The sequence below is a fragment of the Paraphaeosphaeria sporulosa genome (assembly GCF_001642045.1).
Source record: "Paraphaeosphaeria sporulosa strain AP3s5-JAC2a unplaced genomic scaffold CC84scaffold_2, whole genome shotgun sequence".
Taxonomy (NCBI): Eukaryota; Fungi; Ascomycota; class Dothideomycetes; order Pleosporales; family Didymosphaeriaceae; genus Paraphaeosphaeria; species Paraphaeosphaeria sporulosa.
In genome coordinates, this window is record NW_017253361.1 from 4515612 (window position 1) to 4542520 (window position 26909).

Below are 26909 nucleotides of genomic sequence, written 5' to 3' on the forward strand. Positions count from 1 at the left end.
CGGGCCATCAACGTCAAGATACCGAGCGGGACCAAGAGGCATGATACGCAAAGGGACGTTTCGTCTCCCATAGGTTGGATCTGCCAATGCTGACCGGCCTGCTCCATGTGACCGGTATCCAGAGTACCGTTGACATTGATGACGTGGAGTAGGAAGAAGCAGTGTTTCCGTTCTTCAAACGGTACTTCGTGTTGGGAATGAAGGGCACCGCCGGTAGTCGTGCCGTCAGACTCGCGACATTATTTCGCTTCCAATCCCGATGGAAAACCTCCTCATCAGACTCCTCAGATAATCTATCGCCACGATACACAAACTCACGTACAAATTCTGCGTATCAAACACTCGTATTCAACCCAGTCTATAAAAGTATCCCCTTCGAAACGAAACCTCGGCTTCCGGAGCCATCGTCACAACCTGAACACCCGGCTTAGGCAGCCCTACTTCAACGCAGTCGTGTTCAAAGGTCCCCATCGATCCGCAAAGGGATCGTAACTGGCATTCGTCCACCGGGTGTACTCACTAACATCTGCCACCCACTGACTAACCTCCTCGCCATACACACTGCTCAAGAACGCATAGCTCACATCCACGCCCGCACTCACCCCGCTGCTCGTCCACACATTGCCATCCTGCACCCAACGTGCGTGCGGCACGTACGAGACGTTGTTTCCAAAGGAAGTAGCCCATGCCCACGCTTTCTTGTTAGTCGTGGCCTTGCGGCCGTCGAGCACGCCGGCCCGCGCAATTATGGTGCTGCCGGTGCACACGGAGATGAGGTGCTTTAGCGAGGGATAGACCGTACGGACAAAGTCGACTTCATGGGAAACGTCTTTGCGGGTGCCACCGCCGCCGGGCACGAGGAGGACGTCGAGGGGCCCGGGAATCTTGGTGCTCGTGTGGCACGTGCTGTTTGTCGTGCTCTCATCGATGCTGGTGAAGTTGTTGGCGGCGGCGGCGAGGTACTCGGCGATGGTGATGGTGGGCGGGAGGGCCATGCCGAAGTCGATGCCCGGCATGGGAGGGTTTGTTGTCGAGGGCGTGGAGTTGACGCTGATGATGGAGAGGTGCATTGGGCCCGTCAGATTCTGGAAACCCATGGCGAGGCCTTGGAAAACGTCCATGGGGCCGAACATGTCGATGGGGGTGATGGAGGGCGTAAGGAGGATACCGTAGTGTGTGGGTACTGCGGAGCTGTTGGCGAGCCCTGGTCTTTCTTGGGCGAGAGCGGTCATGGGCACGGCTGCCAGCAGCGAGGTGTAGAATGTCTTGCGCATGATGGCGGTTGGGTTTGGAATTTTGGGTTGATCGAATGGATGTTGTCAAGAATAAGACGATGAAGTGAAGCAAGCCCAGCTCGTGCGATGCGCGAAACAACGTGAGGATGTTAGTGGATGTCTCACACCATCACTCCTCCAGCCCAGCTTTATAGAACCTTGAAGATGACTCTATATTGCACTCCTCGACCCTGCGCAACAATGCCCAGTCCGGTTCCAAGCCAACCGTGTCGCGATGCCCACTACATCCAACCTAGCGTGGGCGGATGTTTACAAACCGCGCGAAGTTGCGCGAACGCCCGGCTCTCTGCCATGGACTCTATTGGTGGATCGACATCGCGATAGATTACAGGCAGGGCGTAAACGCAAGGAGCCGAAGCGAGAGCCTACTTGTTCACATGGCTGAGCACGTTTGCGATGGATACTCGTGCGAAAGCTGCGCGCGGGAGCGGTCGGGGTTTGTGTATTGTGTTTGACGACTGAAGATTCGGTGATTGTCGGAGGCCCCACGGGAAAAGGTTGCACGGGGGCCAGGGAGGTGTTTTGAAACGGGGGGAGTTAGTAGGGCTGCTGACTGACAAGACTAATGGGGATGGGAAAGGATTCTAAGCCTCAGCCTTGCGCAGCTGTACTGAGAAATGCATCGCTGATGCTCAAGATTACGCCTGCACTTAGTCTCGGTGATCATAAATGGTTGTTTCACATCTCCGCATTTATTTTGCTTTCTGTCTGCTCTCCTACAAGACTATCATGTTCGATTTTTCTGCTCGCAACATCGCTGTAGGTCGCTAATATCTTCACAAACTTTTACTATGCTCTTCGTTTACACCAGAATGCCCTCAGCACGCTCCTGCTGCGGCTCTGTGGGAGCGCCCTGCTCGGCCTTGGACCAGCTCCTGCCACCGGGACCGTATTGCAAGCGGTCCGTCTCCACGAGACCATCACGGCCAAGAGCATCAGGGGTCCATTTCGCGCTCGTGATGGGGTTGACATGCAACATGTACATGGTATCGATCTCCTCGAGGGAACGGCCCTTGGTCTCGATCATGAAGAAGTAGACGATAATGGCGAGGACGGCGCAAGAAACTCCGAAAACTAGACCGTAGAAGTAATCGATCTTGTTGGTGATCATGGTACTGAAGAACGAGATCAAGAAGTTGAAGAGCCAGTTCGAGGCTGTGGCGAGGCCCATGCAGGTGGCGCGGTAACGGGCAGGGTACAATTCACCGACGATGGCCCAGACTAGCGGTCCCCAGGTGGTTGCGAAAGCGGCAATGAACAAGCAAGTGAAGACGATCATGATGTTGCCTGCCTGCGGGGTGCTCGTTGGGTTGGCGTGATCCAGCTGGTAGTGTCCGACGAAAGCGTAGATGAACAGGCACACGAACATCCAGAGGGCACCAAAGATCATGGCCTTCCTCCTGCCGACGTTCTCAACGATCCACAGACCGAAAATCGTCGCAGCGACATTCACAGTGCCCAGAATGATGGAGGTGACATCTAGCAGATATTAGCATGTCTCGCGCAAAATTTTTATGAGGAAAAACGTACAGCTGTTCTCAAGACCAGTGGCAGAGAAGATGGTCGTTCCGTAGTAGAAGAAGTAGTTGGCACCAGTCAACTGCTGACCAGCCTGCAAGATCATACCAAGGAGCGTACGGTAGAGCATACGAGGACCAGTGAAGATTTCGTGCCATGGGTGGTCGCCTCCGGCCGACTCAGCCTCGAGCTTGTCCTGGATCTCCTTGATCTCAGCATCGATGAAAGCAGAGTGCTCTGCTACACCATTGAGGCGGGCCATGTTGCGACGCGCTTCCTCGACACGACCCTTGCGGTATGCGTAACGTGGGGACTCTGGAAGGAGCAAGATGGTAGATCCGAGGATGATAGCCCACAGTGCTGAAAGACCGTTGGGAATACGCCACTGGGCGCTGTTTTGGTACTGATCCGAAGTTCCGTAGTTGACCATGTACGCAGTCCAGATACCCATAGTGATCAGCAACTGGTAGGACGAGACGGTGGCGCCACGAATACGCTTGGGGATAGACTCGGACTGGTACATGGGAACGACAGTAGACAGCGCTCCGATACCGAGGCCGGCAGTGAAACGGCCCATAGCAAACTGTACCCACACCCGCTCACTCGTGATCTCGATGATCACGCCGACAATGTACCAGAAAGCAGCGCCAGAGATGGTCAGTCGGCGACCAAAGGTATCGGCAAGAGGTGCGGAGCCCAAGCATCCAAGAAGAGTACCAATGCTGACGCTGTGTTAGTTCCAGCTCTTGTGGCGGGCGTTTGTGCAAACCTACCATAGCAGACCAACAATGGTTCCTTGTCGCACGGCGGAGAATTCTCCGTTCTCGCCGAACCGCTCGATGAAATCGGACATGGCCAGGAACCCAGAAATTTGACCGGATTCGTAACCGAACATGAAACCACCGATACTGGCAACAGCTCCTAGGACCACTGCAACGAACGGAACGCGTCCTTGAGGAGCCTCCACCTCAGGGTTCGAGTATTTCCTGGGCGGCGTCTGCGCAGGCGTCGTCATGTTGGAAGTGTCCTTCTCCGCCACCTCGTCGGTGGACTTCTTCTTGAAGAAACGCATGATGAGAATTCTATGAGGGTATCAAGCGATATGCGATTAAAGTAAGGTAAAGAGCAAAGAAGCTGTGCAGAGAAGGATCTAAGGCACCACCTCCTGGGGAAGAAAAAGCATGGGGAATGGAGAAGAAATAGTTTGGGGTTTTGTTGACCAAGTGCCGCTACCCATTGTCCATAGCACGCGAGCATGGGTCGACCGGCGGCTGAACCATGATTCGGCCGATGAACAGTGGAACTTGCCATCATTGCAGGTTGCGTGACTAGACTAGCAATTTCCTCACGATGGTAAATGGCTCGCTCGAGCTCGAGCCCTGCATCTGGGCGTGCATCGGAAGAGTGGAGTTGGCCAGCCAACGTGTTGAAGATGGCGAGCCTGTCACGGGGTTTCAATCAACGCGGGGAAAGCTGGTCCTATCTCCCAGACTCCTATCCTATGTCCCATGGGGTTGGAAATTCTGGTCTGACACAGTGGAGTTTCGCTCCGTTGTCGTTATCTTCATAGCAGTCCAAACAGACGCAGGCTGACAGCCGATGTTGCCCGAACGAGATATCGGACAGAGGTCGGAGGTCGGACGATGTGCCATGAGGCTCTGCGGGACGTTCCTCGGCGTACCCGTTTTTCTCACACCCTTGTCCCTTTGCGATCAAGAATTTTCGTCTTTGTCCTCCGAAAGAGGGTCCCAGTGGGCCGAGGTGGAAACATTTGGGAAGCTTCAGATTGCGCCGTTTCCGTTGGCGCAATAGCGCGCGTCTCGCTACCAAGATTCGGCAGGCAGCCGGTGACGTTGAGGGTTGAGAACTAGGGATGCGGCATCATGGTCCAGAGTGCAATACCACTGAATGGACAAGCAGAGCGAATAATGGCCCTGAACAGAGGTGTGCTCACACTCACAGTGTTATCACGCGCTTCGATGTGGTGTGAGGTAGATTGTCGGCTCTTGGCCAGGAAGGGCTAGCTGTGTCAAAAACCTAAAAGCGGGCCGACCGATCCTTAGGCCAGGGCGATAACTAGACGCTGTAACCTGCGTCATCGTGCTTGTCGAGGCGACGTGATGGGTCCTTGAAACGGTGCTAGTGGGTGCAGCTCGCCACTTTCTGCAAAGTTCGTGTGAGCGCGAGATCGAAAGACTATTGCCGCCCTTGCTACTCCTGAGCATTTTCATACTACGTCACTGCCACGATGCTCCCAGGTGTAGATCGCGGATTCCGTGCAACTAAGTATATCGTGAACGAACATATACCGCCGCGCGGGCAGTACTCCAAGACAGGCGGCCAAGGAAAAAAGATGTGTTCAACCGCTTCACAATCATGCTTGGCGCACACGGCACTGACCACAATGTGGGCCCGCTTGCCTTGCGCCACATCCTTACCCGCAGAGCCGCATCATCACGGAGTCCGGATATAAGCCCTTGCACAATGCTTGATGCAGGTGATCAATAAGGCTCCTAAGCAGAGCGCTTTCTGTTCACGAGACGAGAGGACTTCTTAGTCCAACTAGACGCGCTTGATCTCTCGCAGCGATGGACAGTCGAGAAGAATAATCTGATCCTTCTCTGCTATCTAAAAAGGCTTTAAACTATAGACGTTTCTCAGGGGCTCCACTTGAAAGTTTCTTAAAGAGGCTATTTCCGTCCGAGAAAAGCGCCGATCGTAAGCTGACAACCAACTCGTTCCTCTCTCCACCAACACCACATGTTCTGGTCGAGCCAACAGTCCTTCATAACTCAACTGTCGAGTTTTTGCGGAGCTCGCTTCTGGTGACAAAGCTGCATGAGAGTCTGACGGCCGCAGAATTCCGGTAGAAGTTTTACGTCTAGGTGGTTCTGTTCGAACAGCCCCGCCACTCCTGAGACATTTGAGGACGGGGCGAAGGTTTGGTAGTGAGGCTGGATCTCTGTTAGTCTGATCAGGCCTGTCCTGCCCGTTGTCACTTACTGGACAAGTGGGCTAGATTGATCTCGACTATTGCCGCAATGGCATGGGGAGTATTGATCCACCAAAGCTCCTGCGAGGTGGCATTGAACTGGGTCGCTAGAATCAATTGTACGAGCGATGCGATGCACACCCTATGACTGTCAGATAGACGCTGAGAGCTGTGTTTTTATTACGGCCTACAAGCTACCGGAACTGAACATTGCAGCAATCGCAATCTTCTCTCTTCTAGCCCTCTTCAGCCTTCGGATCTCGTACCAGGGTAGCGCTACGATACACACTTCTAAAGCGAGGTGAACTATCTGTGAGTCGAATTGATTAGCAAGTGTAGCGAAGGACAGTGCGAAGCGGTCTCCGCCTTCAAGTCACCCACTGTGGAGACGTCAGCATATCGATCGCTACTGTCCAGAGTATTATTTATCTACCTGTAGTGCTATAAAAGAACTGGGTCAGGTTGATACGGCAATGACCGGGTTCCTGACGGTTCCAGAAGTGCGAGATCGGGGTGCATACAGCCAAAATAACGACACACTAATGGCTATCAGTCGCGATGACCCAACTGCGCGGTAGATTCGGGAGGCTTACCCGTGCAAACATCCACCACACAACACAACCGACCAATAGCAGGATCCAGTATCGGGTTGCAGACTTTCCGAACAGACGCCATTGCAATGCTAGTGCCGTCATTTTGGACATTCCCATTGCAGCGGTATACAGCCACATATCCGGGTACAGGAAAAAGAAGTATTCGTGAGCCATGCTGTCATAATTGATACTGCCATCGTGCTTGCGGAGGGCTATATTTTCACGCCGTAGGCCGAGGCCAAATTTGAGTTCTACTTTGTCAGACATGACGCGACTCTGACTATAGAACCACATACTGATCAAGAATAGAATGTTGTAAGCGGTAACAAAGAACTCCCAACGTTAGTATGACGCTACCCGCGGTCGGGATCTTTGGAACCTTACAAATGCAACTGCGGAGACCCAGTCCCCAGCAATGAACGGAACACCATTCCATTTCCTAGCAAAGAACCTTGAAAGAAAGGCGATGAGTGCAGCTGAATAGGTGATCGATATCGCAGCTCCGACATTGGGTTGTAGAGTCTCCATTTTATGGAAGTATGCTAGGCGCCAGGAAACCTAAACCATGGACAAGGATACTCTTTCAACGGTACAACGATTGACGCTGTTGGTACCCAGCGCGCTATCTCTTACGCACATGCGCCTAGAAATTGTGAAGAGTCCAACTCGAAATTCACAGTCTCTCTGCGCAGAGTTCAAGTATATGGTACAGCGTAGTGAATATCGCGTGCGTCACAGGCATTGCTGTGATGCAAAACCCATTCACGCGCGAGAACCAGTCAACTGTAATGCATTATCGCCCGATATCTAATAGCTTTCATATGGCGTGTTCATTCGGTAGCAGAGACAAACATATTTCTCTTTTTCTTGACTGTCATATGCTTATGGTCACGCACAGACTCTTGATAGGCTGCCTGTTGCGGATTGGGCCTAAAGTTGTATTGATGGCCGTGCTGGCTTGCTTTGCACATCGAACACTCTTGCCACTGGCTGCGCCTGTATCGGGATCAGAACCGGAGGGCTGTTCCACGAGTGTAATCTGAACATCTGCTTCTTCCCAAATCCATGGCTTCCGGGGCAATGAACATGGGTTGCCGCTCGTCAACGCGTGGTCAGCATGACATAGGTATTGCCAACCAGATTCTATCGCGGAATGGAACCCAAGAGCATAGTCATTGATCTTCTTAAACCTGGGCATCGGAAGGCGTTTGGTGGTTTCCAAAGCCTGTAGCCCCTCTAGTGAAATTGTTTGGTGCGTCATACGGTGCAGTAATGAGTTCGCCAGCTGCGTATAGGGCATCAGATCATCTTAAGCGGCCTTTTTCAAGCTAAAGTTCAGTCGCTTGAAATTTCTCTGAGCTTTCGCTCATCGTGAAATTGCGGCCTTCCGGATGGACCCAACTTCCAACGTTGGTTGAAGGCGTCGATCGTTTTGCGCAATTCATCGATGATAGGGATGTACAATTCATACGGTACGGTAGCTTATGCCAGGACGTTTTTGCAGCTTGTCGTTGAACGGGCTTTCTTTCCATCGCCCTCCGCCAGGATCTGGGAGGAACTCAGACATGTCCCTTTATTTCACTACACCTACCTATATAGTCCGTGAGTAGTATGGTGATGTGACACGAGTTGATTGAATAAACAGCAAAAAGATGCAAAGCGTTTACACATATCGTCTTTTCGGTTCGGCGAGTGCGTGTCGGATTCGTGGTGCGAGGTCGTGCAGCTCGTCACGTCTGGCAGGCACCACCATCACCGCTATCACTGGCTCATAGTGTAGGTAGTGTTCGAGCACGGTGTTGGCCTGATTTTTCTCCACGTCGTGTAGTTAACATTCGATGTCTGCATCACGCGCAATCCATCTGCGCGTGCACGACATTGGCAGCGTGTTCATCAGCCTTACCCAGACGCTGTACTAATCGTCACTGTATGCGATTGAGATCTCAACAGAGCGCATCGAAGGTGAATTCGACCGATTCGAAATATGGGCTAGTAATATTGCCGCTCATCGCAGAGGTCGTACAGCCTACGAGAGTTGGCTCACCTCCAAGACGAAACAAACAGCCTGCTGACCAACTTGGAACGGTCGCTCAGACATCTTAAACAGCCTAGTGCTTTTCTGGAATATCTCCATGCTCATCTCACTAGCTGTGGCTATCATGAATGGCGACGAGATGCCGTGGAACGCGCTTCGGGACAACGACAGCGAGTTGGATTCAAGCAGCAATGCGTCTAGCAACGCCGTGGAAGACTCCGAGCTGAAACAGATTTTCGAAAGCAAATGATCTTCGCTTACTTGCCTATTCAGACTTTTTATGGTTATAAGAGATCTTGAATCGGATGATCGTCTACAAAACACAATCACCGTCGACGAAACCCATTTCGAAGAATACGACACGAAAGCCAAGTACTCAATTGTGCTGGTTACCTGGCCGAACGACTCGGTCGAGCAATGTCCGTGCGGCGGCAGTACCTCAGTTATCGGGAGCTGCATCACCAGAAGCTTATGTCTTTTCACCAAATATCGAAAACACAGACGAATTATCGGAAGTAGAAATCACCAGCTCGGTGGATAAGGCTGCTAATGAAGCGGAATCGACAACTGACGGGTGGTTGAACATTTCTGGAGATTCTGACGGCCTTGATGAATTGACCCTACGTCATGCAATCGTCGATCGACGAGAGGCAATGTTTTGTCATGCATGCAGTAATGAGTGGTATCGCGATAAGTATGGTTTAGACTGCCTAGAATGTGGGTTAAATTAGACCTAGATTATTGGAGCTTCTGGTTACAAAATCACTACGCTGACGATCCAATCACAGGGTTAGGGATGCCCCGATTGCTGCAAGGTGGCCTCCTGCTTAATCTGAGCTCGAACACGATGCCGCTCCTCTGGACTCAGGGTGGCCAACGCGGTCCATCTGAAGGCACGTTAGGACTCCCCACCTCTTGGGATGTCAGTGGGCAAACCAATTTCCGTAAGTGCATCGCGTACTCTGGAACTGACTGGGTGGCAATCGCTTCGTATATGGCCACCAAAACCCAAACGATGGTAGAGAATCAGTATCTCCGGCTTGTTAATTGCGGTGACGAAGACCTTGGACGAGCGCCGATGGAAGGTGTTGAGAGACGTAGGAAGGGTGTTGACTTAGGCGTGGCTCCCGAGCTTATGGCTCGACCGAAAGGACGGGAATGCATGAAGCCCACTATCGTACATGATATTCCGAGACGACATAGCATAGCGTCGCGACTGGAAGCCGTGGAGTTGATAGCAACATGGCGAAACAACATCCTTAGTTCACACCTAGTACTCCTTCTCAGAATTGGAGATGCTCTGCTCGCCACAGGGTAGACCTCTCTGACGCAAGGCCAGACCCCAGCAAGACGTGACTTCTAAAGAGCCCACTAGTAAAAGAATTAGCGCATCAAATGGATCTAGCCACATTTCAGAGCCGTGACGGAACAAGTGAGCATTGCTTACCCTTCAATTGACCTGGAGTCTCAGAAAGCACGGATGTAGGAATTTAGCTGCGTCGCTGAAGTACTAAATCGCCTCATAGGTCCTATCTATCTCGGAAGCTTTCCTGCCTCTCACAATCGATGTTTGGGATGTGCATTGAGAGCCTAACGTCACCCACTGTTGGTAGAAAAGCACTGTTTGTCGAGAAACAAGCGAGGTACCTATCTTCAAGCACTTCAATCTCCGTCTACACGTCTTGATAATGCGCTAGTACTCTTATATTTTGTGCTCTAGCTATGTCTACACACTTTGAAGTCGTTGTCCAAAAATTACGCACACCTTACAGCGTTCTTGCCCATCTTGCAAAAAGACTCGTTTCATCCTATAAGCTATTGTGCTCTTGCCTAAGAGCCTTGAAGGAGGCGCGACGCCCACTTTGGGAACGGTGCCATTTGGTTCAGAAACAGTGGTATTGCGGTCCATTTCCGATCCACGGCCACATGTGTGGTACTGTATGGAAAACAGTGGTAGATGGGGAATTATTACGCCAAGCAGTGGTAAGGCGGTCTTTTGCCGGAGAAAATAAGCCCACCGACCGTAAGCAGACACTGCACTCTGCGTCCAATCAGAAGCTGATAAGAATACTTAGCTCACGGAAAACTTCGAGCCTAAATTTAGCAGCCTGTGGCTTGCCTCTTGGTCTCGCTTGTCTTGGATTGGACTCCTCCTCTAGCCATGGCGGTGGATCCTTGGGATAGAAGCAGAGTAGACTGGGGTTACATCTTTGATCCTAAGCAAGCCGACCCGCTCGAGCGCCTGAAGACTTTCCTGGAAACGGGTGGCGACCTGCATGCAATCTCTGCAAAATCAGAAGAAGGCAATGTATTTCAGCTGCCATGTCTCCCCGCCGCAACGAAAATGAGGAATGCGGCCGCAGTGTCATTGCTCTTGGCTCACCGCATAGATGTGAATCAAAAACTATGTCGACTTCATTACTTTACGACATTCGAGACCGCGATCATGGTTGCCGCGGAACAAGCAGACTGCGAGATTGCGGAGATTCTCCTGAGCCAACAGAACGTGGATTTGGACGGCTATCATTATTTCAGCTCGAGTGGAGTCATGCTCAAGGCTGCCGTAAGTGGCAGACGACGGATCACGGAAATGTTGTTTGACGCGGGTACTCCACTCCTTCCGACAGGAAGAGAAAAAGAAAGAACGCCATTTCAGGTTGCGTGTAAACTTCACTTCCCCGATCCATTCTGGTTCTATGTCATGCATGGTCTAGCTCGGTTTAGAGAGAATCGGGAGGAACCACCAAAGCCCGAAAGCCCTCCAGTTTGGGTCCTTGACTCATTGTCTAAAATCCAGCCCGGAAACGAAGTCATAGCGAGGCTGGAAGCGTCCTTGCTAGAGCTTGTCTTTCCAGGAACACAGCAAAAACCTCTTCATGTCAAAGAACTTTGTCAGAGATGTGAAGTTCTTCCCTCAGAAATACTTAGGGCACGCGAAGAGAGACTCGCGAAATGGAAAGGCGATGCCCTTTCATTCAACTATGGCTTCATCAAACGATGCGAGATATGCAGAGTAGAACTTATGGATCACCGTCTTCTCCCTGAAGAATTCAAAAGAGCAAGAGTAATTGACCCAGACTCGGAACGTTACGAAGCGCATCTGTACAACAATGAAGGTAGCTTCGCTCTTATCCAGAGCTTGTTTGCCGAAGCTAATGAGCACAGACGATCTTACATGCCTGCGAAAGGTAGTCAAGGATGAGGCGCTGAACACTACGGGCTCCCATGGAGTGTACTCTTTCGCATTTTATTGGCTCCTTCGATGCTTAAAGAGCCATCCTGAGTGCACAGAGAACGACAGAATTCCCCAATTACCTAAACGCGTAATCGATGTTGGGTCCGAGGACAGCAAGGATCCTATACATATACACGAAACAATCCCTGAACAAAAGGGATATTACCTGGCCTTGAGCTACCGCTGGGGTAGGGATCCAGTCAAGTTGCTGGAAGAAAACCTGGAGTCTTATAAAACTGCCCTTCCTGTTCAGGATCTGTCCCAAGTCATCCAAAATGCCATTGAAGTTACTCGGAAACTTGGGATCAAGTACCTTTGGGTTGATGCACTATGTATTATGCAGGACTCAAAGGCTGAGTGGGAATCAGAGATACAGTCGATGGATCGAGTTTTTCGTCAAGCCCTTCTCACCATCGCTGCGAACGTTGAGCCGAGTGGCGGACGTACCGGAATGTTCAGATCTCGAGAAAGCCATAACAGCTCTGGGAACGTGGGTCTCCGTGGCCCCGGCGTTCTGGAAACACGCGGATGGACACTTCAGGAGCAAGTTCTATCTAGACGAATGCTCATATTTACAGAAGACGAAGTTTACTGGACGTGTGTTGGTATCGATGCCTCTATTTCAGAGCCGGCGGGTATCAAAGCCCGTGACATGGGACCTACGCGCGAAGGTCAAGTGCGGATGCTTCAACGGTATCTCAGAGGCTTCGGTCGGGACGATCGATTCTTCCTGAGGAACACCTACGTGGTCTGGCTTACACTCGTCACCGAATATTCACGCCGTGATCTGACGAATGGTTCGGATCGACTAGCCGCACTGGCCGGGATCCAGTCAGCCATCGGGACGATGCTAGGAGACGAGTGCGTTGCGGGCATTTGGCGCAGTCAGTTGGGAGCCCATATGCTTTGGTGGATTGGCGATGAAACGGAGCCGGTATCATACCTGCACAACAAACGATACTACCCTTTCCATCGCGATATAGAGCCAACATTCAGGCCGGCTGCGGAGTTTGAAGCGCCAAGCTGGTCATGGGCCTGCATGAGCGGCCCCATATGGTATTGCAGGCTCCAGGATCGACTAAAAACTCCACCAGCGTCGAGCGATGACTTGGAAATCATCGTGGACGTTCACTCCGTCTCTGTACAAATCAAGGGGCCGTCGAAGATTGAAGGCTCCGTGACATTGACAGGCTCATTACTCAAAGCCACAGCAACAATCAATGATCAGGACGGACGGCCATACCTGCACGCTGAGGCTTACTGCGCGCCATGTTCCAGTCATGGAACGCCTACGCAGCACGGGTTTGTAGTCAGACCCTGGATGCCAGACACAAAACCTCCAGCTGAAGGTGATATATTCTGCTTGCATTTAAAGAACGCTTTCCAGCAGTGGTCCGTCTGCCTCGTTCCTACCGGCAATAACCCGAAGGTCTACCGACGCGTTGGTGCCGTCATGTGGCGAGATGGTCATGACTCGGATCATATATTTCCTGCTGCTCGACACCCTACCGCTCGACACCAAAATTTCGTCGACATTGTGGCAGTCGAACGTGGACGTGACTCGGGATCCTGGCGATTCAAGAAAGATGGTCCGCGATTGTACCCACAATCATGGGCTGAAACTCTAACGATAGTCTAACAGAATCAAATCCACTCGTTGACTTCTCAACTGTTTGTTCGACAATCCCTATTTCCCAATACACCCACTAGCTAGATGCCTATATCAACCGTGAGTTCATCTTTTATGTTATGGAATCTGTAGCGGTTATTGAGGTAATAATCCCACACGTCAGCTTCTGTAATACATTTCGGCTTATGGAGCTAATTCATCCATCAAATGTGTCAATGTGGTCAATAACAGGAACACTTTCATGTATATTTATGGTTCCCTGGGCAACGATACTGGGACTGTTAGTGCGAGCTCTACGATGTTACGTATCCTTACTCTATAACCGGCTGCTCTTCCTTTGCTATAATCTGTTAAATCCAGAAGGATAGCTAGCCCCAAAGGGTTAAGGTTGGTTCTCGGGCAAGACAACTGAGGCAAGGGAAGGGGTCTTGTTGATACGGTAGTATCCTGCGAAGTATAACGAGTCAACAATATGGTCTGAGTGTAATCCAAACGATAGATTGATAAACAGGTTGAACACGAGTATGAGGTTTGATACTCGCGTTCCTATATAGGACATGTGACAGACTTGACAGATGCTGTCGAGTCTGTGACAGACCTGATAGCTTCTGTCATGTCTGTCGGTCACGTGACCTCAAGGCGCCGGCCTCTGTGGCCGTCTCGTTTGACGCCTCACGAACGGTATTACGATACATGTGAGATCCCTAGTTGGATCCTAACAGTATCGTCCAAAGCCTCTGAGGAGTCGTAAAACATTGGTGGTGACAGCTATGCAGGGGTTAGAAGCTGAGATGGTTTCAGAGACTGCAAACAGAATCATCAACAGCATACTTAGAGCCATGAGAATTTTCGCTTTACAGACTAGCTATAGGGAGAGAAGTAGCTGAAAAAGGCCCCTAACTTAGTTAACCATAAAACTATATAGTTATGTTACAATACCTTATGATGTTCGGAAGCTCGGTTCATTTTGGCGTGAGGTGTTTTTCGACCAACAGTGACGGACGTTAATACTGACTCCAATCGCCCGGGTGGACGCGTCACAAAAGATTGACGTGCTGAGTGCGCCTTGAGAGACTCATCCGCGTACCGCATGATCTAGTGTATATTGTACATGCTAGGCTGATTAAGACTGTGGAGCGGCTAATGAAGTACCTCTTTCACAAGCTACTAGGCTTGATATAGCCTGAGCAGCTAGATATATCGGTCTTCTAAGCTATATATCAGCTCCTAATTGGCCGCTCGATAGTCTCAACTGAGCCTAGCATGTACGATATAGACCAGATTATGCAGTACACTAGTGCGCGATCAATCTGCATTGACCAAAAACAACAAGCAATGTTTGAAAGTCTGACAGGCAAATCTACCGGAGGGGAAGCGACCGCAGCTACCATGCGGTCTATCGCTGTTGCAGTTAGAGCATTCGCCAAGCGACTCAGTCATTCGTGGGACGTTACGCACATACGATTTCAGCTTATCCCTTTCGGTGCTCGATTTCAGGTTTGTGACTTGGGACTCGTTCTTCGCAACTCACCTGTGTGGCATGCATTTCATCAACATTTGGACGTCGCCTCGCCAACTCCGGCATCACCATCAATCAAAATCAAGACGCTGTGATCATATACACTCACATGCCACGACTGGTGCCGCTCTCAACATAGCCTGCGGTCTGTGCGGCTTGATTAATACCGAATCGGGGCGACGCCAGCATAGCCCACTCCTTTTCTACACAGCCTCACGGCTCATTGCGCACGTGAAACAACATCAGTCTACTTTCTGCTGCCCCGAGTACGAACTAATTGCATGATCATATTCCTGCAGACCATGGTACCCAATGAGGACAGCCGTCTGTGTCGCGAAGTGTTTACCAGTCGACAATTTGCAGCCCCGCGTACCCGCCTTGAGACCTCGCGGTGTCTGTGCAGGTTCGTTCCACACCAGTCTCGTATTGGCGCGTTATAACTTTCAGATGCTGTGCGGTTCCCTTGCGTTTGGAGAGACGGCTGCTCAACATATACACAACCTGCTACAAACACTTTCGTACTTTGCATAGCCCAACATTGAACTCTTCGTCCCGACTGCATACGCTGCTGCCCCAAGTCGAACACGCCGACATTTGTTCGTACAAACGATGGTAGTAACGCCAACATGAGCCTCTTAATCCGACAGATATGGGCGCTCATTCGCAAGAATCTGCTGTTGATATGCTTGCGACGGCCGATATTGACATTCATACGCGCCGTAGCGATTCCACTCGTTGTAGTCCTTGTACTCTCGTATACGAAAGAATTCTTTGCATCACCGCTTAAATACGGAATTTCGTCTCCGCACAATGTGAGTAGCTATGCAATAGTGAAGGCTAAGCTTCCACTAACTGTGCCCAGACACGCTCGCTCCAAGAAGGCTTAGCAGTCAGCGACGGTCGTGATATCGTGGGTTTCGTCAGCAATGGAATGCAAGGCGATGTCTCCGAACTGATCGATGCACTGTCGAAGACCATAAAAGATGCTGGGAAAACCCCGAAACAGTTCAACAGTACAGAAGAGCTCTCAAAAGAGTGTGTCTCCAACGGGGTCGATGGTAGTGGTCGGAAGTGCTTTGGTGCTATTGTGTTTCTGTCTTCACCAGAACAAGGAACCGATCAGAGCCCGAAAGGAACCTGGAACTACACCATCCGTGGGGACCCCTCCGGCGGGTTCACAGATGTTACACAAGATCGGAACAATGCCGAGATTTACACCATTCCCCTACAACACGCTGTAGATGCAGAGATTGTTTCGCGCTCGAGATCCGGCCAGGCTGGGTCGTTCCCACAGACAAAAACGGTCGTATATACATCGCAGAACCAGCAATCTCTGGACAACTCGCGAACGAGCAACTTCCTAGCGCTCTGCATATACGCCTTCGGTGTCTTGTACACCTTCACTCTCATTGGCATCGTCTATCATATGACGTCTTTTGTCTCCCATGAGAGAGAGCTTGGCATGTCTGGCTTGATTGACGCCATGATCCCAGGAGGCTCTAATATCCGAGGTCGACTTGCGCGTCAAATTGCGACATACATCTCTTTCGCTCTGGTCTACCTTCCGGGCTGGATAGCAGTCGGTGTGGTCGTCTCCGTGTTGGCCTTCCCTAAGACCTCGCAAGGCATTCCTGTTGGTTTCACCATCTTTGCTGGCCTCGCATTGACCTCATTCTCCTTATTTGGTGCTTCGTTCTTCAAGAAATCCCAGCTCAGCGGCTCCATCATGGTAGTCATTGCATTGGTCTTCGCTGTGCTTCCTCAAACGCTCTATGAACAGACCAGCGTTACTTGCGGTATCCTAAGCTTCTTGTTTCCTTCGGCGACATACACCTACTTCATAACGGGCGCAGCGGTGTTTGAATCATACGACTTGAAGATACAGATGTGGAGCCAGCCTCCAGGAGAGATAGAGAGCACCCAACAGTGGCGCTTGAATATTGGCATCCACTGGGTTTTCTTGGCCATACAGATCCTAGTGTACCCGATTCTGGCATTCCTCGTGGAACACGTACGCTTCTCCACGGCATCGCCATACAGGACCTTCGCACAACCGCCCCACGAGCGGGCTCCAACTGTCACATTAACTTCGTTCACAAAGACATATAAAGCGGGAATCATGGGAAGATGTTTCAAGCGTCGCAAAGATGTGAACGCTGTCACTGACATGAGCCTCAATGCATATCGCGGCCAGATACTCTGCCTGCTTGGGCCCAATGGTAGTGGAAAAAGTACAACTATGAACTGCATTGCAGGGCAGCACAAAGTAACATCCGGTACCGTGGCCATCGACCCTAGTGGCGGTCTAGGTTACGCACCCCAGAACAATGTCATATGGCCAGAACTCACAGTCGAAGAGCACATTCGCATCTTCAGTGATCTCAAGTGCATCTCCAAAGTCAATGACGAAGTCGTTTCGGAACTTGTCCGGATGTGCGATCTCCAGAAGAAGTTGCCATCGAAAGCAAAGACACTCTCTGGTGGGCAGAAGAGAAAGCTTCAGCTTGCTATGATGTTCGCCGGAGGATCTGCTGTATGCTGCGTGGATGAAGTTTCAACCGGTCTCGATCCCATCTCGCGTCGCAGAATCTGGGAAATCCTTCTAGCGGAGCGCCACCGACGGACCATCATCATGACCACGCATTTCCTTGACGAAGCTGACTACCTGAGTGACAACATCGTCATCATGTACAAAGGCACTTTGAAGGCCGAGGGCACGGCTGCGGCTTTGAAGAACCAGTTCGGACGCGGGTTCACGATCAAGCTGCCCGAGAACATCGACGTCGAAGTACCTTTGTCTGGAGCGATCGAGAAAGAAACGGCGAGGCACCAGGTAGTATACCGAGTTGCGACACCGGCCCTGGTCACAGAGTTGGTTGAGCATCTCGAAACAAGGGGAATTCGCGACTACCAGATCTCCGGTCCTACCATGGAAGAACTCTTCTTGAAGGCTACCGGTGATACGATTGAGTCGACTGAGGCCATCACATCGAAAGACAAACAAGCAGACAATGCCGATGAGATTGATGAAGTGGTGCCCGTCAAAGCCGTTGATGAACACTACGAGCTCATGGACGGGCGACCTATATCCGTCATCAAGCAATGGTACTTGCTCGTCGGCAAGCGATTCCGCATTCTCCGGCGCCGTTATATCCCCTATTTCGTAGCTGTCGCATTCGCCATCGTCGGAGCCGGCGTTGCGCCTCTTCTCATCAAGAGCTTCAAGGAACCCATGAACTGCCCAACACCAGCGGACCTCTTCAACGATTACAATTCAGCATGGAGATCTGATCTTTCTTCCAACTACGCCACTCCTCGCATTCTGTTCGGTCCTCCCGACAAAGTGAACGACACGCGCCTGGCGCAGATCGCGACGGTTTACTCTCACAACAACACGGGATCGGCGGGCTGCGATTCCACCGTTTCTTATTGTTCCGACTACGGCTACCACAACACTTCGCAAGTGAAGGACTCTTTGGTCATGGTGAACACGTACGAGGACTTTATCAAGAAGATAGAGCTGTACCAGAACTACCAGTCCGGGACATACGACTCCAGCAGCCTCCCCGCCAATTTTTCATTCAGAGATACCAGTGTTGACGGCGGAATCTGGATGGGCGATGGCGGTGCCATCGTTGCCGCCAGCATCGCATCACCGGAGAACGTCGCCATCATGCTGAATTTCCTCGACAACATCGTCACAGGCGTGCCGATCGCGACGGGCTATTCCGCCTTTCCAACAGAGTCGGCTCCGCCGATCTACGACGCCCACTCGCTTATCTTCATCGTTTACTACGGCTTGATCATGTCTGCGTACCCAGCGTTCTTCGCGCTTTATCCTACCAACGAAAGGATCTCCAATGTCAGGTCGATGCAGTACTCTAATGGCATTCGTCCGCTTCCGCTTTGGCTTTCACATCTTGCTTTCGATGGCATCTTCGTCGTCCTGATCAGCTCGGTGGCCACTGGCTTGCTTTCAGCTTCTACCCCAGCGTGGTTCGGCCTCGGGTACATCTGGATCATCTTGGTCCTGTATGGCCTGACCGCGACCCTTCTTTCCTATGTCATCTCTATGTTCGCCAAGTCTGCGGTGACAGCCTGGTTCAGTAAGTCACATCCCAGCAGCTCATTGCGCACCCATGCTAATATGACCACAGTGATCGCGCTCGGCCAGGTAATCTTCTACTTCGCGTACCTCGGCGGCCTCATTGGCGTGCAATCTTCCTACTCCTATTTCAAAATGGAGTCAGTCTTCAACAGCCTCTTCTTCGGCCTCGGCATCGTCTCTCCAGTCGTGTGTCTCGAGAGAGCCCTCACAATCGGGCTGACACAGTTCGCCGCACTGTGCAACGGACACAGCGCCGGCTCAATCTACCTCTTCGGCGGCCCAATTCTCTACCTCCTATTGCAGGGCGTCCTCCTCTTCACCATCCTCCTCTGGTGGGACAGTTCGTTCAAACTGCCTGCCTTTGGGAAACGCAGCGCCGCCCACGATCCCGAGGCGACGGAAATGTACTCCAAAGACCTGATGAACGAGCACAAGCGCCTAGCCTCGGACACCTGCGATCTGCGCGTGGCCTCCGTGTCCAAGACCTTCGGCAAGAACACGGCCGTCGACGCCGTAACCTTCGGCGTGCAAACGTCGGAGATCTTCGCGCTGCTTGGTCCCAACGGTGCAGGCAAGAGCACCCTCATCAGCATGATCCGGGGCGACCTGGCGCCCTCGACGGCAGACTCCCAAATCGCCATCGCGGGGCACTCCATCCTGTCGGCGCCCGTCGCCGCGCGCGCAAACCTGGGCGTGTGTCCGCAGTTCGACTCGGCCGACGTGCTCACCGTGACCGAGACACTCGCCTTCTTCGCGCGCATCCGCGGCGTGCAGGACATCGCGCACAACGTGACCACCGTCATCGCGGCTTGCGGCCTCGGGCCGTGGGCGCACCAGCTCGCGCAGAAGCTGTCTGGCGGGACCAAGCGCAAGCTCAGTCTCGCCGTCGCGCTCGTCGGCAACCCGCGCGTGCTGGTCCTCGACGAGCCGTCGTCGGCGCTCGACGCCAATGCGAAGAGGAACATGTGGCGCTGTCTGCAGAACATCGGCAAGGGCCGCGCCGTCGTGCTGACTACGCACAGCATGGAAGAAGCTGATGCGCTGGCGGACAGGATCGGCATTGTATCCTCGCGCATGCTGGCGCTGGGCGAGCGCGAGGACATGAAGCGTCGAGCGGGAGATTCGTTTCACGTGCATCTCGTGTCTGCGTCTGCGCCGCGGACGACCAACGCAGAGCTGCAGCGGATCAGGGAGTGGATCGCGTGCACCTTTGCGAACGCAAACGTCAGCCGCGAGACGCAGGGGGGCCAGGTGCGGTTCGAAGTCCCGGCCGAGGGGCGGAGTCTGGGGGGCTTGATAGCGCTGCTGGAGCGGGAGAAGGACGGCTTGGGCGTTGAGTTCTACACAGTTGGGAAAGCAACTCTGGACGAAGTCTTCGAGAACATCGTCAAGCGGTATGGGGAGTACTCGGAGAAGTGAAATGAGATGATCGTTCCGCGAGGTCGCGTTGGAGGCGTTTGAGATACCACAGGAAATTAAACAAACAAAGTACGGTAGATGGAATAGAGTCATTACAACCTTCAACTATGCTATCCGCAACCGTCGATGTTGGGGACCAAGCCATTTGCGTTTCACATGTTCGGTGCCATTCAACTACAAGACAAGATAAAACACCGTATCGTGTCGGCGCAGATTACCGCCACCACAGACAATGTCGCTATATGTACATTTTCAAATCGAACAATAAAAATAAACGTATCCTTCATCCTACTCTCTTCCACTCAGATTCTCTCTCCTGGTCTCACACCCATCAACACAGCGTCCAAACCCCCGACTCGCACATACTCCTCCCCATCCAACATCCCTCCCCTAATATGGCGCCCTCCCCACACTCCCTTCGTCCTGGTCCCCATCAACATCAATACTATCCAAAAAGCCACTAAAATCCGGCTTCCCCACCTTTCTACTCCCACTTCCATTAACAAATCCATTTGCGCCTCCCCTACCTCTACTCGCACTCCTGTCTTTCACACTCTTCCCCGCACTCGTACGCACGCTCCGGCTCTTCCGTACATCAACACCCCCATTCGCCGGCCCCGGCGCTGTTTTCGGCCTGTCGGCTGCAGGACTGAGACTCTTGTCGCGCAGGGAATCTGGGATGGGCGGGACGGGCGGGACAGCATCTCTGCTGTATGCGCGAGCGCGGGCAGTGTGCGCGTTGTTCGGCGAAGGCGGAGATGCGGGTGCACCGGTGGTAGACGGTGGGCGCGTCACCGTAGTCGCAGCTGGTATGGGAGAGGGCTGGTTGACGGGCTGCTGGGCGGCGCTGTGGTCTGCGGTGACGAAGGAAGCATCGGAGAGGCTATGGACGCTAACCAGTGACTCGGACGCGGAGGAGTCGACGGAGGAGGTGTGGTTGCGGTGGCTAGGGGCGCGCGTGGAGTACGAGGTGCGTGGGGCAGAGCCGGATAGCACACGCTTGAGGTCATCGACGCGCACGGTGGAGCGGACGGATGAATTGTTATCAGGGGTTCGGGAGGGGCTGTGGTGTCGGTGGGGAGAGGCGACGCGTCCGACGAGGCCGTATGCCATGGAGGGAGGTCGGCTGTGAGCACGTCGTGGGGAAGGTACGGGAGAGTTTGTCGCGCTGTCGAGGTTGCCATTGGGGATAGTCACGCCGAGATAGTTGCTCTTCGCTGTTCGTGAGCCTGTCATGGAAGCCGACGAAGGGTCCGTGGTATTCGTTGCGAGACAAGTCTCCTTACTCCAATCGGCCAGCAGATCTTCCTTGACTTTGTACGAAAGCATGAGGGGAGGTGCGAGCGTCGCAGGTGCAGTCATTGCTATCGACATGGAGCGACCCGCCCCAGACGATGAGCGGGGGCGACCAGGTGAGGCAGGCGGGCTGGACGGCGGAGAGCGTAGAGAGTCGGCGTAGCCATCTGCAATCTTGTCGACGAGTGCATCGCGGTTGTCGAATGGCTTGAGGGCTTCAGTTTGGACGAGGTCAGCTGGCAGCTTTACCGGCTCTGCGTGGGGAGTTTCGATCCGGTCAATAGGCATTGGTGGAACGCGGATGCTCTTAACCCACAGGCCCTTCTCGTTTCGCCTCGAAATCTCGGAATGGATAATTCTGCCGACCGTGGAGGTCTCAAAGTCCATCGCGATGCTGAGAGCCCACAGATAGCCATGCACCAGACTGCCTATCCGTACTTTTGCGCCAGGGTTTTCGATGGTCGCGATGTCTTCTTGTAGCCGCAGAATCATGGGCAGACCCGTCCGAATAGCATTGACCCCGAGTTTGTTCACCAGCGTGGTAAGTAGCAGCTGAAGCAACAACAAGTCCGGCTCCGAGTCGACGAATTGCAGGGCATTTTCGTAGACTGCGAGGTGCAGCAGAGCCAGGAACGTGTTCTTTCCTCTCCGGGGAGAGTTTTCTCGCTGTGACGCGTTGGACACAGCTCGCCTCGCAAGCACGCCCCTGTCGTTCTCCTTCTCCTTCTTGCGATAGTCATCGACAAACTTCAAGTCCTCCTTCTTCTTCTCAAGCGTCAACCAGGTTACCAAGGCGTCGACATAGCTTTTGCGAACTTGGCCACTAGGATCGCGCAGCAGCCACTGCGTGCCCTCCCAGGCTCTGACGCTCACCGAGGCCCGCGGCACAGACGCCGACGATCCATCCGGTCTCCGAGTATTTGCGGTTTTGATGATATTCTTCACGGTCTCCAGCGCTGTCAAACGAGCCGTCTCGAAAGAGAAGAATCGATCTACGTGCGGCGAGCGCTCTTTGAGGGAATCTGCAATCGACTTGACAGCGCCAGAAGGATCCTCTATCGCATCTGCGGCGGTAGACGCGCCTGCGATACCCAAAGGCTTGAGCCGGGTCAATATCGCTGAGACCATTTCCGAGATCTGATCCGTGTAGTACACATGGACCGCCAGGCTAGCCATGCACTGTTTGGCAGTGTTTAGTAGCTGTAAGCGAAGCTGTGAAGGCTCCTTGACGACTTCCATTACCACGCCGCCTAGGTTCCCAGAAGCGTTGGGTGTTGCGTCTTTTTCCATTACTGAAGTTTCTTGTTGGTGGTGCGGCATTACTGAGGTCCCAGGTCCGCCAAGCTGCAAAAGCAATAGGGTATGAGATATCAGGCCAATTAACACGTCGTTCACGCTGAGGCCGATGAAATTAATAGTCGAGCTGAGGAGGTGGTTGATTACAGTCGCGAGTACCAGTTGTCGTTCGAGGTCGTCTTCCAGGATGGGGCTGCGTACGAGCGCTTCGACGATGCCGACCATGATGGCATATCGATCCTGGACCGGCGCCCACAAGCAGATCATGGACAAGAGCGTTGTCGCCCAGCTTGCGATTCCATTCTCTTGCTCCTGCGAGTTCAAGTGGCTTCCGATGAACTTGAGAACGGCAGAGGTGGCCAGGCGCAGTTGTCCGTGGTTGACGCCCAAAAAGATGTGTCGCAACGCTTCCAGCGCAATCATGCCCGCCTCCTCTTCGGCAATCTTGTCCGCCTCCTCGGTGGTCCCCGACGCAGCGATGGGGTCGGCCTCGTCCTCGTCGGTCCGCACGGTGGATATGCTCTGCCGCCGCCGCAGCTGCTCGCTCCTCTCGTGCTCGTCCTTTTCATTCTCGCGGCTCTCGAGGCGGCGGAGGTAGTCGCCGGTCTCGGAGTATACGTTCAGCAGGATGACGGGCATTATGACGGCGAGCTGGCGGCCCGTCTCGGAGCCGAGCGATTCCGAGGCGGCGACAGCCTTGATGGCGTGCAGGCCGGCCTTGCGAAAGCGGATGGCGACGGGCCAGGTGACGGGTGTCTTGCCCACCTTCAGCGTGTCCTTGGAGGCGAAGTCGGCGTACAGCTGCACAATTTCCTCGTACTGGCGGATGTAGTCCTGGTCGGCGGCGAGGCTGGCGGGGTCCTGGTGGGCACACAGGGCCTCGAAGGTGGGCACGGAGCCCTCGACCATGGCGACATGGTCGGACTTGAGGATGGTGCGCAGGCAGCGCAGCACGGCGGCGGCGTAGAGGGGCAGGTCGCGGGGGCACTTTTCGATGAGGGCCTTGAGGATGTGCAGCGTGACCTGCACATTCCTGGTCTTGTCAGTACGCGTCCTGGCTTGCCAATTGGGCCGGGGGCATGGAGAAGAATGCAACGTACCCCGTGCGGACCTTCCAGACGTCGGCTGTGGTGCGCTTGTCGAGAAAGTCGCCGACCTTCTGCAGCTTGCTCCGTCGCGTGCTCGCATAGTACAGCAGGTAGCTCAGCTCCGACGACTTGGCCTTGACCTCGACGCTGTTCTTGGTGAACTTGGGGTAGCACTTGCGCACCAGCACCTGATGCTTCGGCCGGCACGCCTGCCGCGCGGCTTCCATGGGGCGTGTCGGGGCGGTGGGCGAGGGCCGCGGGCGACGACGGCGGGCGCTCGAGCTGGAGGCGCTATCGAGGAGCAGGCGGCGGTGGTGTCGCGAGCAGGCGTGGGAGCGCGACTACGGCGGAGAAGCATGCGGGTCTGCGAAGGATAACGGGTCCAGGGGCGCGCGCGGGCGGGCATGTAGGGGTGGAGGTCTCGGGCTTATGCTGTGAGGGCTGCCTCTGCGACACGCAACAACGGCCCCATCGCTGGAAATGTAGCCCTACGCTGTGCCAAGCTCGACTCCCTGCAGCCCGTCGTCATCGCCCAAACACCACCCCAATCGCCGTTGCACCAGAGCGGGCCTGCTGCGCGCCTCGGCCCTGCGAGTCCTCTGCGACGACCCTGGTTTGCATGTCCGTTTGGCAATGTCGTGCTGTGCCGCGCCCAGTCGCTGCGCCGTCTCCGTCCTCCGTCGACACCGTGTTGCGACAGCACATCGTCAGCAACCCCGTTCCTGACTCCAACAGGTGTGGCAATCATTCGTCTTCTATACGATGATCAGGAAGTCATTATGCATTTGTTGTGGATCCAGGCACTACCTTCTCTGGGCCGGCATCTAGATTGGGACTAGCACCGCTCGAGGGACGTAGATAATTATGTAGCATCGCCCTATGCCACCACTTATCCCACCGTTCTGGTGGAAATTTCAATACCGTGCTGATCCGCGTACACGAACTACTCCGCCGTTTCTCAGGGCACCAGAAGAGCCAACTAGACGAGGAGAGTGCATCCAAAGCACGCGGAAAACAAATCATAGCTTCATAGCTTCTGCTTGGAACCGACTCTCGGCAGAAAGCCGAGCAGTACCGCAACATTGGATGCCATGTGCCCAATGCTGGGGTCGATACCTCGACAGTGCGCCCACAGACGCTGTTGTACAAGGTAGAATACACGTCACCCCCCAAACACTACGCAAAGATTACTGCCGTGAAGATTTGTGCCCACCCTTTTGCCCTTTTCCCTGGGACTTTGAAAAGCGTTCCCACTTCTTGTCTCTCAGCTTGGACGCATCCTTCTTGCTCGGGACATAATACCTCGAGTCGTTGTCTTGACCCCCCGCGGTCCACGCCTCCCACAGATGTCTCTTTTCTTCGGGGATCTCGTCGGTAGGGTCGCGAGCGTAGCTTCCAGGAGTAAAATTATGGCCCCCCCGTTCGCCCAAGGTCGCGTGTGTTTCTTCCTTCTCGAGTCTTCCGTGCGTCGCTCCCTGGATATCGCCCAGTAGCGACTTGCTATAACTCTCGCCCAAGGCTCTCTCGCACAAATGTCCACTGGTGGAGAGGAACGGTGAAAGGTCAGCATCCCCTTCCAAGTGTCTAGTGTACACTGCGTCATAGTTTTCCTCTACTGCTCCATCAACTTCGGCCTCGAGCTCCCTCTCTCCGCCGCTCATCTTGGCGCGCAGATTTACTTGGCGCTTCGCCTCATTTGCTGCTATATTCTCGTCCTTCTTCCACATGCGGTCCAGGTCGCCCCGCCTGGTGCGCATAGGTGCAGTGTTTTGCTCATGGCCCTTGTTGGAAACTGCGTGAGCGAACCCAGACTTCATCCCCCTGGGGAGCTGCTGTACCCTTCCCTCCTCGATGCCCTTCCTAACCGCCTTCTGCACGTTCAACACGCGCTTCGTGAAGTTGCTCATTCCAAACTCATCCCGCTTCGTCCCGTGACCGAGGACGAATTGTACGTGTCTGCCGTTCGTGAAGGGGTCTACGATCCAGCGCGTCCCTTCCGGCATGCTCTTGTAGATGAAGTCGGGCCGGAGGTGCGGGAAGTGCTTGTACACATAGTCGAGGGAGTCCAAAGGGTCGCTACATTTGAAGAGGATGGCGGCCTGCTTGTCCGTGCAGTGGCGTATGCATATATCGAACTCGACCGGACACCCTAGTTGAATGAACTGATACGCCTTGTCCAGCATCTGTGCAAAATGCGTCATCGGTGTGCCGAGTTGGAGCTTGACCTCGCGCAGCCCGAGCATGTGTGCAATTTCGTTATAGTTGCCCCTAGCGCGTGTCGCCGTTCTGCCACCAACCTCGGCGTGCACACCTGTGCTGAAGGCGTCGAAAACGACATAATCTCTATATCTGTCGGCGCTTCCTCGTCTCTCCAGTGCATCCTTGTTCGGGGGCGTGTCGATGCGTGGCACCGTGCTTGCGAGCCGCAAAATCTTGCCAGGCTTGATGTGGTCAGTAAACACCTGGCCCATCGTAACGCCTTCTGCAACCGTCTCCCGGACCGTTCCTCCAACGTCATTTTCCACATCCTTCAAAATGTTGACCTTGTGCTCCAAGTCGGCGATCGTGGGTGGGTCATATCTTTTGTAGTCGATGATCTTGTGCATGCCATGTATGGTTGTTGCTCTGGCCGTCTTGTATAGGTGAAGCGAGCGACATGGCGGCGACGACGGGCGAACGAGAGGCGGGCGGCGAGTAAGCCATCGCAGCGACAGCACCGAGATGCGGAGCGGCGGCGACAATAGAGGCACGAACGTCGCTGTGAGGCGCACGGTCGGTGACATCAATTGGTCCTGGACGAAGTATTGGGGAGCATGTCAATGTGGTGGAGAAACTCTGGACGGACGCGCGCGCATCGGAGTTACCGTTAGTGTACCGTTGCCGAG

At 53.6% G+C, this 26909-nt stretch overlaps 8 protein-coding genes across 8 annotated transcripts; 3 read left to right on the forward strand and 5 right to left on the reverse strand.

The window, feature by feature from the left end:
- Positions 1 to 437: 437 nt before the first annotated feature.
- Positions 438 to 1274, reverse strand: CC84DRAFT_1082426 (class I glutamine amidotransferase-like protein; the record flags this gene model as incomplete). Its single annotated transcript, XM_018173982.1, has 1 exon — positions 438 to 1274. One exon carries the CDS (start codon positions 1272 to 1274, stop codon positions 438 to 440), a length of 837 nt encoding a protein of 278 aa, XP_018041279.1.
- An 823-nt stretch (positions 1275 to 2097) lies between these two features.
- CC84DRAFT_1173233 (general substrate transporter) lies at positions 2098 to 3885 on the reverse strand (the record flags this gene model as incomplete). The annotated part of the gene is made up of 3 exons (XM_018180019.1): positions 2098 to 2774; positions 2826 to 3541; positions 3587 to 3885. The coding sequence occupies 3 exons, from the start codon at positions 3883 to 3885 to the stop codon at positions 2098 to 2100; spliced, it is 1692 nt and encodes a 563-aa protein (XP_018041280.1).
- A 2146-nt stretch (positions 3886 to 6031) lies between these two features.
- CC84DRAFT_1161732 (uncharacterized protein) lies at positions 6032 to 7130 on the reverse strand. Its single transcript, XM_018177821.1, has 5 exons — positions 6783 to 7130; positions 6695 to 6731; positions 6399 to 6649; positions 6239 to 6344; positions 6032 to 6115 (listed from the first exon to the last, which is right to left on the reverse strand). The coding sequence occupies exons 1-5, from the start codon at positions 6924 to 6926 to the stop codon at positions 6042 to 6044; spliced, it is 612 nt and encodes a 203-aa protein (XP_018041281.1). The 5' UTR covers positions 6927 to 7130; the 3' UTR covers positions 6032 to 6041.
- A 1890-nt stretch (positions 7131 to 9020) lies between these two features.
- CC84DRAFT_500514 (uncharacterized protein) lies at positions 9021 to 10126 on the forward strand. Its single transcript, XM_018186546.1, has 2 exons — positions 9021 to 9865; positions 9960 to 10126. Exon 1 carries the CDS (start codon positions 9149 to 9151, stop codon positions 9749 to 9751), a length of 603 nt encoding a protein of 200 aa, XP_018041282.1. The 5' UTR covers positions 9021 to 9148; the 3' UTR covers positions 9752 to 9865; positions 9960 to 10126.
- Positions 10127 to 10580: 454 nt separating this feature from the next.
- On the forward strand, positions 10581 to 13375 carry CC84DRAFT_1161733 (HET-domain-containing protein). Its single transcript, XM_018177822.1, has 2 exons — positions 10581 to 11549; positions 11599 to 13375. Exons 1-2 carry the CDS (start codon positions 10595 to 10597, stop codon positions 13305 to 13307), a joined length of 2664 nt encoding a protein of 887 aa, XP_018041283.1. The 5' UTR covers positions 10581 to 10594; the 3' UTR covers positions 13308 to 13375.
- Positions 13376 to 15062: 1687 nt separating this feature from the next.
- CC84DRAFT_1113568 (P-loop containing nucleoside triphosphate hydrolase protein) lies at positions 15063 to 20443 on the forward strand. Its single transcript, XM_018175360.1, has 3 exons — positions 15063 to 15629; positions 15680 to 18923; positions 18975 to 20443. Exons 1-3 carry the CDS (start codon positions 15444 to 15446, stop codon positions 20342 to 20344), a joined length of 4800 nt encoding a protein of 1599 aa, XP_018041284.1. The 5' UTR covers positions 15063 to 15443; the 3' UTR covers positions 20345 to 20443.
- A 46-nt stretch (positions 20444 to 20489) lies between these two features.
- Positions 20490 to 24468, reverse strand: CC84DRAFT_1161735 (uncharacterized protein). The gene is made up of 2 exons (XM_018177823.1): positions 24037 to 24468; positions 20490 to 23969 (listed from the first exon to the last, which is right to left on the reverse strand). Exons 1-2 carry the CDS (start codon positions 24249 to 24251, stop codon positions 20735 to 20737), a joined length of 3450 nt encoding a protein of 1149 aa, XP_018041285.1. The 5' UTR covers positions 24252 to 24468; the 3' UTR covers positions 20490 to 20734.
- Positions 24469 to 24813: 345 nt separating this feature from the next.
- On the reverse strand, positions 24814 to 26854 carry CC84DRAFT_1161736 (uncharacterized protein). The gene has a single exon (XM_018177824.1). It carries the CDS (start codon positions 26628 to 26630, stop codon positions 25212 to 25214), a length of 1419 nt encoding a protein of 472 aa, XP_018041286.1. The 5' UTR covers positions 26631 to 26854; the 3' UTR covers positions 24814 to 25211.
- Between the last annotated feature and the right edge of the window lie 55 nt (positions 26855 to 26909).